A 16,066-nucleotide genomic window follows, 5' to 3' on the forward strand; every position below is an offset into this window, starting at 1 on the left:
TACCCTTTGCCTTTCAGCTTAGCAAAAACGTCTTTCTGTCTCCCTCTCCTATAGCTCCATATCAGCAGAGCGTGGAGAACGAAGGGGACAAATGGATCAGAAAGAGGATGAAAGTGGCTTTATTGATTTATCTGAAAGGCTCACTCAAACAAGAAGACCTCTGCTGACTTCAGCACTTCCTGCCGTTGAGACCAAAGAGAAAATAGTTAACATCACCTGAAACCAACTCAAACGGCGCTTCCTCCCAACCACTCTGAGTTCATTCCATCAAGGGATGGGGCTCTGAAGGTTTCCAAAAAGGCTAGACGGGGTAGTCTTCAGTAGTTTTTCCAACACCTTACATTTTAAAATACATCCTGAAATCTTAAGCAGGGAAGGTTATTGATGTTTTGTACGTGTCTGTTCTGTGTCTATAAAGAACATCACTTCCATTGGGATTTATAGGTTTTCTAAATTTATTTTATTTCTTTAAAACAATTTACTATTTTGGTCACCAAAAAAATGAGGATTCTATCATCATTTCCATCATTTGAAAGGGATACTCCACCCCAAAATGAAAATTTTGTCATTAATCACTTACCCCCATGTCGTTCCAAACCAGTAAAAGCTCTGTTCATCTTCGGAACACAATTTAAGATATTTTGGATGAAAACCTGGAGGCTTGAGACTGTTCTATAGACTGCCAAATAAATAACAGTGTCAAGGTCCATAAAGTCATCATCAGAATACTGCCATCAGACATGCAATCTGGGTTATATGAAGCAACGGAAACACTTTTTGTAAGCGAAGAAAACTAAAATAACGACTTTATTCAATAATAGACACTGTCTCTCTCCATATCACCGTATGCTGGGTATGCTCTTCTGTATCATCTGCGCCACAAGGATGCGCTGTTTTATTTCAAAACAAAGCTAAATACACGTAGAAACAGTGCATCCTTGTGGCGCGGATGACACAGACGAGCATACACAGCATATGGTGATATGGAGAGACACAGAGGAGACCGCTGACAAAGGAATTATTGAATAAAGTTGACAAAATTTTCATTTTGGGGTGTAGTATCCCTTTAAACCTGTATTTTGTGTCTTCTGTGAAACACAATTGAAGATGTCTGACTTAATGTCTCTTTTTTCCATACAATGAAAGTCAAAGGGGTATTATGTTCTTTAGACTCAACATTCTTGAAAAAAACTTTTGTGTTTCACAGAAGAAAAATCATACAGGTTTTCAATGATATGGGGGTGAGTAAATTGTTTTCATTTTTGGGTGAACTATCCCTTTGACTGTTTCAGTAGCATTACAATATCTCAGTTGCTTTCAAAATAGTGTATATTTTCCAGTGAATCGATTCCTTAGTATTTGTTCTATGTAAAGTTAATGCATCAGCTTTGTGGATGCTAGTGAATCGGTTGATTCTTAAATGAACACATAAAAAAAAAAGTCCACCTTTATATTGGAATATTTAGTTAATCACTATGCCTTTGAGTCAATTGCATCAAATAAGGAATAGATTTTTCTTGTGTGACTGTTAGCTACTCGTATGTTTGTGCTTGGTAGAATAAGCAGTAGCGTCAGCTGTAGAATCCATTTTAAATGCATCTCAAAATGATTAGATTTCGCTTAGCAAAGCATTTGAAAAGTAAGTAAGCATCACCCACTAAAGTGAGGAAACAATCAAGGTTTGTAATGGGTCAAAAGTGTATGGATTCAAATTTTGACTATTGTGGAAATGTATGGATTTTTCACTGTTCTTTTAATTGTGAAATTAATTACTCTGCATTGTAGCCAGTCCCTGAGTGAGTCTGTAATGCATGTGTTAAGCTTATAACTGTGACAGATTTGCACCAAATGCCTGAAATTAGACTTGTGCTTTGAGAGGCAGCTCACATTAGATTGTTATTTGGCGGTTGAGCAAAACCAATTACTAGAGGAAAAGAATCATTAATTATTTAGCTTAGACCACACATTTAGTTCTGTAAACAAATTACCCCTAAAATATTGTAAGTGTGCCAACAGCATTTTCAAATGACAAGAAGTTAGAGCTTCAAACTGAACAAAAGCTCCTATACAAACCCCTTTAAGACAGCCTTAGATTTCTCACAAGGTTAAATTTGTTTGCTACAGAACTGAACTGACATGTTTCTTTTGATGCTTTTGAGAAGATCAGCAGCGAGCGACCACAAAAATACAGTGTTCACTCGTTCAACGCGGGATGTTTCCATCTCAAGGGAAATGGACGACTTGTTTGACTAGTTTTGCTTGTGTTGGTTTAATCTCAGACTCTTTTAGAAGCAGATCTGTAGGCTTGCAGACAGCATTAGTGAGAACACAACTTTTTCAAGTTCATCTGAGTACTTCTCCAACTTAAATCTCGGTTCTGGGAAGACGGTGTCCTAATTTTCACCCCATTGAGTAGATCAACAAAAATCCAATGAACTCTGCTGTAAGTTTAAACTTAAGATCACCTCTGAAATCATAAGTGTGTTCAACATTCTGCAACAAATATTTTTCAGATTTTCTTGACAATTTTAAGTCATAAAGTGTGCAGGATATATTAAAATTCATCGCAATCTTTGACAGGCACATAAAATGATACTAAGGGCCAGTTTTACTAAACGGCAAATTAGCGTGAGAGCACAATTCCAAAATAGTGCCGATGGGCGTGGAAACAATGCACAAATTAAAAAACACAGACGCATCATCTTATCTACATATTGACCAACACAATATACCAAGATCTGCATAAATTTGTGTAGTCCCAAATAAAGAATAAGGTCAGAATATATATATATATATAAATAAATAACTGTGTCCACGTCTTTTCAACGCTAATTCTTCACTGCGCGTTTTTAGTAAATTCTTAGGGTACTATTGTAATGCCTAAAGATGGTTTGCACTGGTGGAAGCTATTAGTAAAACTGGCCCTAAGTGGGGCAGTCCTCCCAGACTCAACAGCACCCCACAAATTTTACAATGTAATTCTGTGGTGAAAAGTGGAACTGCAGCATGCTCTAATTGAGGGCCATTTGGGCAGTTACCTTATCTCGCTCCAGACCAAGATGATTTCAGTCAACTTCAGCTATGTGTCTGCATCAGGTCAGAAACTAGCTGGCATGTTTGTTTTTCCTATATGGAGTAGTGTTTTAAATTAATGAAAGTGTCAATCCTTTAGTTTAAATGTGCTTACGTGAAAATATAGTTCTGTTGTGTATATATTTCTGTCTTTATATAGTTCTGTTGTGTTTGTTTTGTTTGTTTTGAGATGAGACATTTTCTCACTTAAATTCCTCTACAACTTGTAACATTCAAAATCAACACTCAGAGACAATATTAAGGCAATAATTCTATAGCATTCTATGTATGTGTACTTCAAGCCTGTCAGTCAACATTAGCGTGCCACCCACAGTCTGAATAACGCAAGGACCGCAATTAGACTAGATAGACTATAAACTTTATTGAGTTTATTAAAAACTAGCGCTATGACTCAGAATCTGCCCTACCTAAATTAACAATCAGGAGCCATTACTGTCTGAAATGCCAAGTCATTTGGTTACACAGATGATCTTGGGTTAAAAATTTGCATCGGTCGCATGCGCACATGGCCTTCTCGAATGTGTGTGAACAGTGGCGGCATCTGGACTGGGATGCTAAAACTAATTGAACGGCGTACAGCATAGATGTCAAAACACAAAAGCCTCACCACCAGCCATTTGGACGGTGCTAAGAATCAATAGCGCGTCAGCGATCCGAAGTGTGAATGCATTTCTGTTCATTGTCTTTCTGCCATTGTCAGCAAAATGAGCCTTTTTCATGCACACCAATCATCTCGCAGCAGTAGCATGCTCTCTGTCCTATCGCTACACGTTCGCTAGTCTACTTGGACCCAAAGGTAAAAGTGGAGAAAGTGAGTGAGCGCTACAGCTTGAGTAGCTGAACAACTGTCAGCAGGCTATTGACTGACACCTGCTGTTGGCATGTAAATTTGCTTAATATTAGATGCCTTGTCCGGTTTTACTGCTGGGCCTGATGAGAGACTCTCTACTGAGGCCACTATGTTACAGTAATGGACAGCCTTTTAGCTCTCTCACCATAATCATAAATTTATCGCCTCTGAGTGCAGATGGTCCATAACCATGCATCACCATCAGACCCTCACCGGACCGAACTCGGGAAGGGTCTTTTATCCTTCCTCTCTCTCTTTCTCTCTCTCGCTGGCTCTACACATCTCTCTCACTCTCCATTCTCCACAGTGCTTTTGCTTTCTGCAAACTAAACAGATATGCTGGACTGCTGAAATTCATTTCCACTCCCAGCACTCGTGCAATTTAGCTCCAATGAAAATGAAAGCCGGGTGATGGATGGAGCCCCTGTAAAACAGGATTATGTAATCGGCAACTTGCTCCAGCCACCTTGCCCACAAAAAGCTTCAGCCGGGCAAGAACGATGAAATGAACGGAGGTTGTGAAAGGCCTGACCCCTTCTGTGTGTGTATGTGTTTTCTTGGCCGAAGGGCTGGCATTTTTCACTTCCGACTCTCTCTTCATCAGTACCCACTCAATCACTGCGGGGCAGCTGCCGGACTCCTACAGCGACCCTGTCAGGCGCAAAGAGAAAGGCAGATCTGCCGGGGCCCACTGAGTTTTCTGAAGAAAAATATATATTTTATGTATATATTTGGGGTCAGTCATTTTTGTTTTGAAAGAAATTAATCAGCAAGGATGCATTGAGTTCATCAAAAGTGAGAGCAGAAACAGTATACTGATTAGAATGATTTTGTTTTATGATCTATTTTTGATGTTTTATGCCTTTATTTCAATAGGAGAGTATAGTGACAGGAAATGAAGTGGGAGAGAGAGAGAGGGAGATGGGATCAGGAAAGGTCCACAAGCCGGGACTTGAACTCGGTATATAAAGACATGAATTTTTAATTATTTCTGGAGTTATTTGGATTATATTTTTAATTAATATTTTTCTCCAATATACCATGATGCTCTATCAAATCACTAACAAGCATATAGCATCCCCTCAGAGCTGCTACTCCTGTACTGATTCTATACTGTACATCTTAACTTGTGAGCTTTTTTTTTTTTTACTAAACATGCTAATCGCTAGCAAGGGAGTTTTTTTTTATCCCAGCATGCTTCTCGCCTGATAAAGAGGAACTGAACCTGAACTTGATGCCCATTGTTTAATTACCTGGGACATTTTAATGGCTCGTCAGAAAATTGTGAAATATGACTAGAGGCTAACTGATCCAAAAATACCCATAAATCCCCGACCAGGGAGCTGCTGGTAGCGTCTACAGGGGGTAATCTATAACTCTGACAGGTTGGATAAAGGAAGAACAATTAAAATAATGAGAGGGCTGATTAATCTTTACATTAAATATTAAAAGCTCCTGGGGGGTGGTCATCCTACACGTGAGCAGTGATAAATGTCTGATATATGACTGTGTGTGTATGTGTATGTGAGAGTGGTTCATGTTTAGCGTGTCTCATTCTGCTCCATTAGCAACTGTTGATTCTTGTAAAGCTGTAAAACATTGAGCTTTAATGCGTAAATCGGTTTATCCAACTTAAAATACACCTATAAACAGTGCTGGATATTTAGGTGGGAAATACAAAGGTGCGGACCCTCCGGCAGCTGTGGCGAGTGAAAGGAGCTCAGGCCTGTCATCTGCTACAGCAAACACTGATTCTAAATGGACCGAGAACAGAAACGCTTTAATAAAGCCGAGGCAGAACACCAACCTCCCAGAATACACCACCCGCCTCTCACTAACCCGTGAAATCGAGTTCACCTCTGAGGATGGATGCGCGCCTCTTGCATCTTTCTCGTTCATCCGACACACACATGCACACACACATTAAGCGTTGAATTACATACTCAGTTCTCTCATGGGAACTTCTCTTTCATTTGTCTAGTCAGAAGCGCACAACAATGTGACAGGCACCTCTGGCTTATTTAGTTTTACTTCATTCATCCTTTATTTACCCTCATGCAGTCTTCTTTTGCTGGAATTTTCTACTGTACAAATGGTGTGCTGTGTACAGTACATTGTGTTGTGTGATTACACCACACCTTTCTCATATAGAAATGGCTGTAATGGCTGCCATAAAATCACCTTTTACATTATGTGGTTCTCACATTTGGCTTGGTACAAATCAGTCAGGTCAGGTCAACAAAGGTTGCAAAGACATCAAACATTCAGCTTCATTGCACACAAACGTGAAGCAGGCCATTATAGTTCTAGTTATTTGTTATTTGTCGTACATTTAACACCAGTATGAATTAACTCACATTGGCACAAGTGTCTGAATTTCAACTTGCAGGAACTGATTCAGACTGAAATGTATGACATTATAGGTTGTGTAAAAGACCATCCAAATGAGTTGTTGGCATCAGAAATGAAAAGATATTAAGTTAATACATGATAATTGTTAAGTTTAAAGATGTTAATATTAAGCAATTTTAAATTGAATGTTTACATTATTTTAACACATTAACAGAATTGTTAGGGTTGAATTGATATTATTTATGCTTTCTAAAGACATGACATTAATTGAAGTTTGTTTTATTCTAGTGACAGCTATAGTTTCTAACTGTAAGAAGTCTCATGTAGTTTAAAAAAAAGCATGTTGTCTTGTTGTGAAAATGAAATAAATAAAAAATATAAATTTAGCTAGAAATTTACTCAGCCTCAGACCATCCAACATGTGGATGAGTTTGATTACATTGCTTGCTCATCAATGGATACTCTGCAGTGAATGGGTGCCATCAAAATGAGTGCTCAAAACAGCTGATAAAAACATCACAATAGTCTACAAGTAATCCAAATCCATCAAGTATTGTTTTGTGAAGTGAAAATAATGCTACTTTCCTCTGTGAAGAAGTTGTCTCATCTGAATCAGGAGAGAAATATGCACAGATCAAGCATTGTTTACAAGCGAAAACAGTCCAGAAGAGTTCTACAAAATATATGTTGGTGGGTTTTGATGTGAGAGGAAAACAGGGGATTGACTTTTTTACTGGTGGAGGCATTATTATGGATTATGGACTCTTATTTTGGTCAGAAGTGAAGGTTTAAAATGAAAATGCCTTATTTGTTTCTTACAAACTAGAAGCTTTTCACTTTACAAGATGTTAACTGATGGACTGAAGTAATGTGGATTACTTGCGGATTATTGTGATTTTTTTTTAATCAGATGTTTGGACTGACGGCACCCATTTACTGCAAAGGATCCATTGGTGAGCGAGTGATGTAATGCTAAATTTCTCCAAATCTGTTCTGATGAAGAAACAAACTCATAGATTAAATTTTCACTGAATTTTCCACCAAATGTTCATTTTTGGGTGAACTATAATGCCTGTATGATAGAGAGTCCTGAATCCAAACAAGCCCAAATGTTTTGGGTTTGTAACACAAAAAATGTAAGATTATTTTAGGGCTTTACAAAAAAAAAATATATATATAAATCTGTCTAGCTGGAATGAAGAGCTTAGAAAAGGCACTTCTGCACTAATGACACTAAAGTCACTAAGCCAAGTTCATCCACCATATTTAGGAAGAGAACGTACGTTTGTAATGACAACATAATTACAGCCGTTCCGTAATATAATGATATACTGTGGGATTCCAATGAAAACAGGATGACAGTCTTACTACCTCCAACGATGGATCGATTTCCACTTTAACAACTCACTAAATCCACAAAGCTTCGGAATAATTATCATAAAACCTGGTTTTCATCTGCCTCTATAAAGCAAGCACAGGTTGTTTTCCTAATCCTGAAGAAAGCCGTCGATGGTAAACCAACAGTGTTTCATGATCAGAGGCACATCCCGCCTAACGTCTCGCTCTCTTTGCTTAAAATGATAAATTTTAACAACAAGCTTTACACCCTTGTTACTTTTTATTGTATATTTATGTTTTAGTAAATCAACTCAAACTGGAAATAAACCAAGCTGTTGTTGGTAATTATTCACTTGTTGTTGATTTTGTTTTGGTCCTTTATTTTCACCCTTTTACGGCGGGCCGTATTTCATTTAAATTTCCATCTCTCCCCCCACTTTCAGTCAATGGGCTGCTTTGCCTGTTTTAATATTCAATGTCCCTCATGTTCAATTTGCATCAGACGTCCTAGTGTTCCATTTTCCAGAATCCACTCTGTCCAACATAAATTGGGTGCATGTTGCAGTGGAATGACAACACTAGGGTCTTAATGGAGATGTCTATTAGCTGTGTATTCAATCTTTTTACCAAACAAATGCAATATCAAAACCGAGCAAACCCACAGGTTATGAAGGAGGGCGATGACGCACCATAGCAAATCCTGTTTCATGTTCATTTTAGGAAGGTCAATTTGAAGACTTCGTCTTGCCAGAATAAGGAGGATTTCAATTGCGCCGACTAATCAGTCAAGCCTACGTGTTTCATACTGGCTGTTTCTCTTCTTCCGAGGCCTTTTCGTCATTCGCTGTATGTGTCCGGTATAGTTATAGCAGGGCATTGTATTATTTATCTGCTGGGTTGGTTAAAGGCAGAGTCCCCAGAGTGGCCTGGCATTTGGGAATCCTCATTAACATTTGCAACATGTGGTTCAGCACTGTTTCTGGTGAGAGTGCAGTCCGCTCTGTGCTCTTAAATATCTCAGCCGCTTGCCAGGGATAAAGCTGTTATTTACTGCTTACCTACAGCTATATGAGATGAAGAACATTGGGGCGGTAGTCGCTCATATTTTAGTTTCAGTGTTGGTCAAAAGAAAGAGATGTAATGGGATAGTTCATACAAATAGGAAAATTCTCCCATTGTGTACTTATCCTTATGTCATTCCAACTTAACCTTATGTCATTCCTTCATATGACTTTCCTAAAATAGTGGGCTGGTTGCACTTTTTCATGCAAGCATTTTTGCTAAAGCTTTAAAAATATATATATCATAAATGGAACAGTTTCAAAACAATATAAAGTCTAATGCAAATTAAACTTGAGGCTCATTATTTAGTTACCCTTATGTTATTCCAATACTGTTTGTGTTCATTGTGCAGGATGCTCTTTTTCATGCTGTTTATCATGCATGATTTGAACTTTCAAGCTACAAAATGATTTAAAACCACAATAAAAGAAAATAAAAGAATAAAAGAATCATAAAATGAGTCCTACACCTAATTTAATTTTTTTATCCACTAAAAATCTTGATACCAACCCTAGATTTCTTTTCATGAGAAAAGTAATTACATCTCTTTTGTGAAAGAATCAGAGTAATTCATTCACAAATCTAACCAGTTCAGTTCCTGAATTCAACTCACTGGAAGTTAATTCAAGATGAATATTTATACCTGAATAACAACTCCTTTCCTCACATAAAGTGTGTGTCATACCATTTTTATGCTGCTTTAGTAAGCTTGAATGCCATGGGCACTAAGTACGTGGACAAAAATGGCCTGTACAAGTTCCTTTGGTGTTTCACAGAAGAAATTAAGTCATTCAGGTTTTCAATGGCATGAGGGTGAGTAAATTATGACAGGTTTTTCATTTTCAGATGAGCTAATCCTTCAACCAAAACTCAAAGTACAGCAAACAGTCTGACAGCAATCTCAAGCACATGCAAAAGCAAACATACATGCCACATAAATTCCCAGCCTAGCGATATGAGGTGAAACTCCATATGGAACAGGAACATTAGCTCTCACAGCTTTCATATATTGACCCAGTATGAAAATCAAATTACAGCAGGCTGTTCAAGGCTTAATATTTATGTCCAGACTCCCTATTCGGGCTCCCTGTAGGAAGAGTTGATGAGCTCCAGCTTGTCTGTAATTGAGAAGTGTTTCCAGGTCAGTGTGTGTGCCACTGTGCTCTGGTGTGTGTGAAAGGAGATATTTACTCTGTGAATGGGGGATGAATGGAGTTACAACTCTATTTACCAAAGCCTGTATAAGCTGCTCAACTAATCTGCTTCACAAAGCCAAGTAGAATCCAAAAGGATTCAGGCACAGCATTACAAAGTTAAATTGTTCTTTTACGCCATGCCACTGCCCTGACCATTTTTTCATTTTTTCTCTTATAACCTGTTCTCATCCCCTGTTGAAAAGATGTAGAAGCACATCCTTCAGTTCTTCTTTCGCATGCAAGGAACTGATAGAAAGCATTATTCTGTCTTCTGATCTTTTAAAACATGTATTCCTAAATCAATTCCACCTCAGTTTCTGACATGGAATGGCCTCTCTAATGGAACATAAAGCTCTTTAGGCTGAAGAACTTTTATTTCTCTTTTGTTTTGTATTGTATTTCATCTTATTTATTTTCACAGTCTGCTATTATATAGAATTATTCATTCACTGCCAAAGCAGCATTTTAATCCATTGGTATGATTATATATTTTATTTATTTTCATTATTATGTTTTGTGCCAATAACATCACTGGAAAATTTAAGTATTCTAAGTAAGCAATATCTGGATAAATTTATCCATTAGCATTCTCATTCACCTTAATGGCACATGCTTGGCAAGCACAAGAAAACCTGGAAGTAGGCTACACAGTTTGAAATATGCCATCTTTGCTCATCAGCCATGATAACAAGCAAAACCTTGACCCCTTTATTCTTACAACAGTATGTGTCCATTTAATGTTAGAATCTAAAGCGTAAAATCTCTAATTTGGCATTTTTAGGTTAGGTCAGTATCATTAGTCAAAATTTTTTAGCATGTTGCATCTTTAAGCCACGTCAAGACCAAACCCGGAAAACAGCTCTCATCGCTTCCGCTTCTCAGAGAAAGTGTTAACAGCTGTATTGAATAATGGCGATATCTATAGACTTTTAAGGAAATAAGTTAGCTAGCTGTTATTATTTTTTTTTATCTAAATGTTAGTGAAAAGAATAAAAAAAACTTCAGAGGTGATGGACATTGGTTATGATAATTTTTGTATCTACTGTACTTTGAAGGCATCTTGAGGGAAAACAGCGAAGCATATGCAAAACGCTTGAACAGGAAGCGGCGAGACCTGTTTAACAGAACGCGGAATTCTGTTTCACATTACCCCTATTCAAATGATGTTATGTTTGAAGTTAAAAATTTTGATTTTGTTTGTTGTTAGTTTTTAGTAGTTATTTTGCTCTTGTGAAATTCCATAAATCTCACTTAAAATCATGCTTGCAGTATCACATGGCTCAAAATGATGTCTAAAAATACACATTCGATTTGTTAACTTAACAGCTGAAATAAATGCACGTCATGGTACAGTATGTACACCTGTCACTTGTCAGACGCCTTGTTTTCATCTGCTTACATGGCGCAAACCTTTCATAGTTTAGATATAACATTTGTTATTGCATTGTTCTCATCATACAGCAGCCAACGGTTTATTTATTGCTGTGTACGAAACTAAATAGCTGGGCAAATAGACTTTAGTGGGATGCTATTTTCTTTTTGCTTGCGACATCAATGTAGTCCGAGTGATGGTTGTTTTATTGTTGTTTTTTTTCCATGGCACTCTTCAGTTCTGTGTTATTTATGCCTTTTTACCGTCCAAATAATTAATCAGCTCCGACACAACAGGAAAAGAAACAGCTTTTAATTACTTATGATGAAATAACAAATTATGTTGGCCTTGTTCCCAAAAATACTGGAGCCAGTGCATGGTAATTCATTACAGGGAGAGAGAGACAGTGTGGGAGGGAGACAGGGGGCTGTGAGATATGAGCTCTGTTTGGAGGAAATCAATACACATGCTTTGTTCATGTATGTATGTCGGTGTGTGTCTGTGTTATTGCATGAGATCTTTTGCTATCCATCAATATCTGTTCAAAAGGTTGAGTGTCAGGCCGCAATGGACGCACTGATGCACTTACATATCAATGAACGCTAATGTGTTAAGACACCTGTAGTATATTATTGTAAATGAGCTAAATTTATCATCCCCATCCTTGATTTTAATTACTTTTATCAATCCCACTTAAAACACAGTTTCATTTTTTGGTAAACTTTGTCGAATTTGAAGTACAGGAAAGAGAAAAACCTAGTAGGCTGCCTACACAGGCAGCTGTCTTCTAAAGTGGCATCATAACTGTGATTAAACCTCATAAATGAATGATTTAGGATGCTCTGCTTCATCCAAAATCGCATACAGTACTCACTGAGTTCATACTCCTTTGGAATAACTACTTCACAACCATTAAAAAAAGTATGTACTGTAGTATGAATTTAATATGGACATACTACATTCATCATGTTGTCATTGTCATGTGACCTTCCAGCCTCAGTTGTCTCTCCTCACTGCCATTCACAAATCTTCTCCTGTGGCCTCATGGGATGACCTAAGCCGATAATAAATACAACGCAATGCAGATATACTGGGTAAAAATATTTGGTTTAATTTTTTTTAGTATTGAATGTAATGTGTTTGTTTATTATTGATATCTTCACACTTCTTCTGCTATCATGGATTTTTTCCCCCATTGAGTTTGTTACAATGTATTCTGGGATTGTCTTATCTGCAAAGTATATATATATATATATATATATATATATATATATATATATATATATATATATATATATATATATATATATATATATATATATATATATATGCAATGTTATCTTAGTATTTGGTTCAAATGAGGTGTCTTATAGTATTGCTTATACTGTACCATTTGAAACAGCCTTCACCTTAAAATGCTGCCTCGGTAGGCAGCTCAGCAGGTTTTGGAAAGGAGCATTTGTGTTTATACACGTTGGATTCGGTGGATGGACACAAATACGCTCAGGGTTTTGTTGACATGCAGAGACCTCTGTTTTTCATTGCCACCCTGTGAGCCTGTTTTCAGGCAAGCGAAGTGAAATTCTTTCTCACTGAAATGAATTCTCACTGAGTCGGTAGTGAACTGGATTTCCCAGAAGACTTCCTGCATCTCTGGGTTTCAGTTCTACTCTTGACCACAGAGGGGAACACTCGGAATGAAATTAGACACTTCCCCGCAGAGAACTACATCCTCTCTCAGATAGACAGACACAGAGAGAATGGACTTTGGGTGGAAGGAATAAAGAAGGTTGGATGTCATTTCAAAGAAAAAGTTTATCCAAAAATTAAATAAAAATTTCATTCGAATCATTTATTCACTCTTATTTTTTCTCAAACCTTACTTAAAGAAAACTCTGAGCACTGTTTTCATTTGCATGCAATCACAATAAATGGTGATTAATTCTTTGAAGCTTCAAAAATAATGGAAAAGCACAATAGAAGTATCATAAAAGTGATGCATATCCCTTTTTCTGCAGGTCTTCGAAAATCATAACAGTTTCTGTGAAGAAACAGGCCAGAATTTAAGTTGTATTCATTAAAATCCTTAAAAAGTAGAGATTTTTTAAAAGTAGATAATTTTTCAAATGATTTGGTTCTCAAAAACTGAATTATTCTTTCACAAATTGGTTCTCGAGTTCAACTCAGTGATTGAATTAAGTAAATAACAAAATAAATGTGTTTCTCTCACTTTTGGCTTCATAAGACTTCACCATTTTTAAGGTGCTTTACATCTGTTTTTAAAGCATTAAAGACTCATTCCTTATTTTTTGTAACTGCAGAAGTGCAACCAGCATATTTTTCAGAGTATATTCTTTTGAGTTCCACTGAAGAAAGAAAATAATTTGGCTGTGAGACAGAATTTTTGGGTGGACTGTCACTTTAAGAGAAAGAGAAAGGGTGATGGGAAAAGAGTCAGACAGAGGTAACGGAAAGAAATGTGGATGATTTGTGAGCGAGTTGATAAAGAAAGAATGATACGCAAGAAAGACAGAAAGGCATTCAATTCCAGCGTTTCAGAGTGCTGTTTTCAATGAACACATTAGCTCTATATTTTAAATTAATGCTAACAATTAAATGATACATAGGAACAACACTTTTATCAAGCCCCGTGAATATAGATGGGCACTATGCATATTTAATCTGAATAGCCTGCAATAGAGGCCATTACGGCCGTGTAATTACGGTAATGCTCTAACAGGGTCTTTTGTCCCGAGTGCTGCATTCACTCTCTGGGGCCCCGTGTTTGTTGGGTTGTATATTTTTCTGTATCCAAAGAAAACGTGCAGCATTATCATCTTTCACCGTTTCTTTTTTCTTCTTCTTCTTCCCTCACACTCCTCTGGGTGAAGTGATTTCTTACTCAACACAATGTTTCTCTAAATAAGAATGTGATTTAAAGCAACCTGCTATCACGTACATACAGCCAAACCTGCCTTAGTTCAGTCGATTTTAAATTAACAGTGACACCAGGCCCATTTTCTCGCCAGGTCAGACCAACAGAATGATTATCCTTCTTATCCAACTATCAGACTAAACTGTTTCCAGTCAGAAAGGGTTAACGGGACATGAAGGGGTTTGTGGTTAATTTATGCCTTGTGCACTTGCAGCTTCCATGTTTATGCATTCAAAGAGTGCCTTTTTGCTTTATTTATCCATAACTACAGTATGTGTGGAAACACACAAGCTGGTGTGTGTGCTCCGAATGTTACGGCATATCCACTTCAGCACCAGTGTAGCATGAAGCACGGTTGCCATACATGCAGAGGATTTGGAGGTTCTGGTGGGGGTCTGAGCTTATCTGGACCCTGCAGGTCTTCTGACTGTTCCTCAATCCCCTCTCACATTATCATAACAAGGGCATATGAAATGAAAAAAAAAAGTCCAAACACAAACATATTCACAAAAAAACCCAAAGAATTTCAGAGCAATTTGTAATGTAAATTGGGAGCTCACCTTCTTTGTTATGGTAGACGGGGCTTCTAAGGAAATTTAAAATACCACTTTTTGAGGAATTAAATGTTTTTGTTTGCATGTAATTGTGTGGCTTTCATTCTCAGGCTCAAAACTTCTTGCTGTCTCTCTCCCGCAGGCATCAGACACCTCTGTGGTTGCAGTTAGACCCCACCTGCTCAGCCACAGCTGTACATGGAGACCCCCAGTTGGGCAGGTTAGTGTGTTTGTGGAGGTCATGGACTAAGTGTTTGTCTAATTGTGTTGTTTGGGTGTGGTTTTCTTCATTGGAACAGATTTGGACAAATTTACCATGTGCTCACCAACAGCTGATAAAAACATACACCCGCACACTTTATTTTAAGGTCCAATTCTTGCTATTAACAAACCATTAACTTTTGACTTTTGCCTCAATAAAATCCTAATCTGCTGCTTATTAATAGTTAGTAAGATAATTGTTAAGTTTAGGATTAGGGATGCTAAAGTGATACCACATATTCAATAAATACATACACAATAATCCATAATAAGTAATCCACACAACTCCAGTTCATCATTTAATGCCTTGTAAAGCAAACACTTGCATGTTTGTAATAAACAAATCCATCAAGACGTCATTTATTTTAAAGTTAAAATATGAGTCACCTATCCACAGTATTTTCTCTAGTAAAAACATGCATAGTTTAAAAACCATTTACAAGCAATAACAGTCCAAAATAGTTGTTGGTGAATATGTTGGTGGATTTTGATTTAGGGGACAACAGGGGATGACTTTTTAATTGGAGGAAGCATTATTATGGATTTTGAACATAAATGATGGTTTAATGTTAAAACATCTTGATGATGGATTCTTATTTTGGATGGGTGTAAAATTGAGTGTAAAATTTTGAGCAAATTTTCATTTTTTTGGCTGAACTATTTCTTTCAGTCACTTTTGTTGGTGTATTATTCATTCATCCGTTCGTTCGTTCATTCATCCATTCTTGTTTTCTTTTTATTTTCATTTCCTCTCGGACTGCCATTGTTGACCCCTCAAAATATAGCTGCACGATCTTCCTGGTTTTGAGTTAGATGTTCTTTCAATAGTGAATTGTGCTGTAAGCAAAGGTTGGATTGAAATTGATTCTGGCTCTTCAATTCATGGGATGGATTTCGTATTTTTGCATAATTTACATTTACAGGCTTTTCTCTCTCTCCTATATCATCCTTATCCGCTGTATGTCTCAATGGCATTGTTGTTTTCCGTCTGTCTGGAATATTTCAGCTATGGATCAGTTACATTACTAGAAACCTGGTAGATTCATTAATATT

The 16,066-nt window shown here is 37.2% G+C and overlaps 1 protein-coding gene across 11 annotated transcripts in view; it reads left to right on the forward strand.

Annotated features, from left to right (window-relative positions):
- LOC109084702 (RNA binding protein fox-1 homolog 3-like) overlaps positions 1-16,066 on the forward strand; it is a 384,371-nt gene that overhangs the window by 173,329 nt on the left and 194,976 nt on the right. For 10 of the 11 annotated variants that reach the window (XM_042735826.1, XM_042735823.1, XM_042735822.1 and 7 more), the window contains one exon: positions 14,895-14,972. The exons of the other annotated variant lie outside the window; for it this stretch is intronic. In XM_042735826.1, the coding sequence (XP_042591760.1) occupies positions 14,951-14,972 (22 nt within the window). In that variant the 5' untranslated portion in view covers positions 14,895-14,950. The remainder of the gene's footprint in view (positions 1-14,894; positions 14,973-16,066) is intronic. 11 annotated transcript variants of the gene reach the window in all.

Source organism: Cyprinus carpio, chromosome B12, assembly GCF_018340385.1.
Source record: "Cyprinus carpio isolate SPL01 chromosome B12, ASM1834038v1, whole genome shotgun sequence".
NCBI lineage: Eukaryota > Metazoa > Chordata > Actinopteri > Cypriniformes > Cyprinidae > Cyprinus > Cyprinus carpio.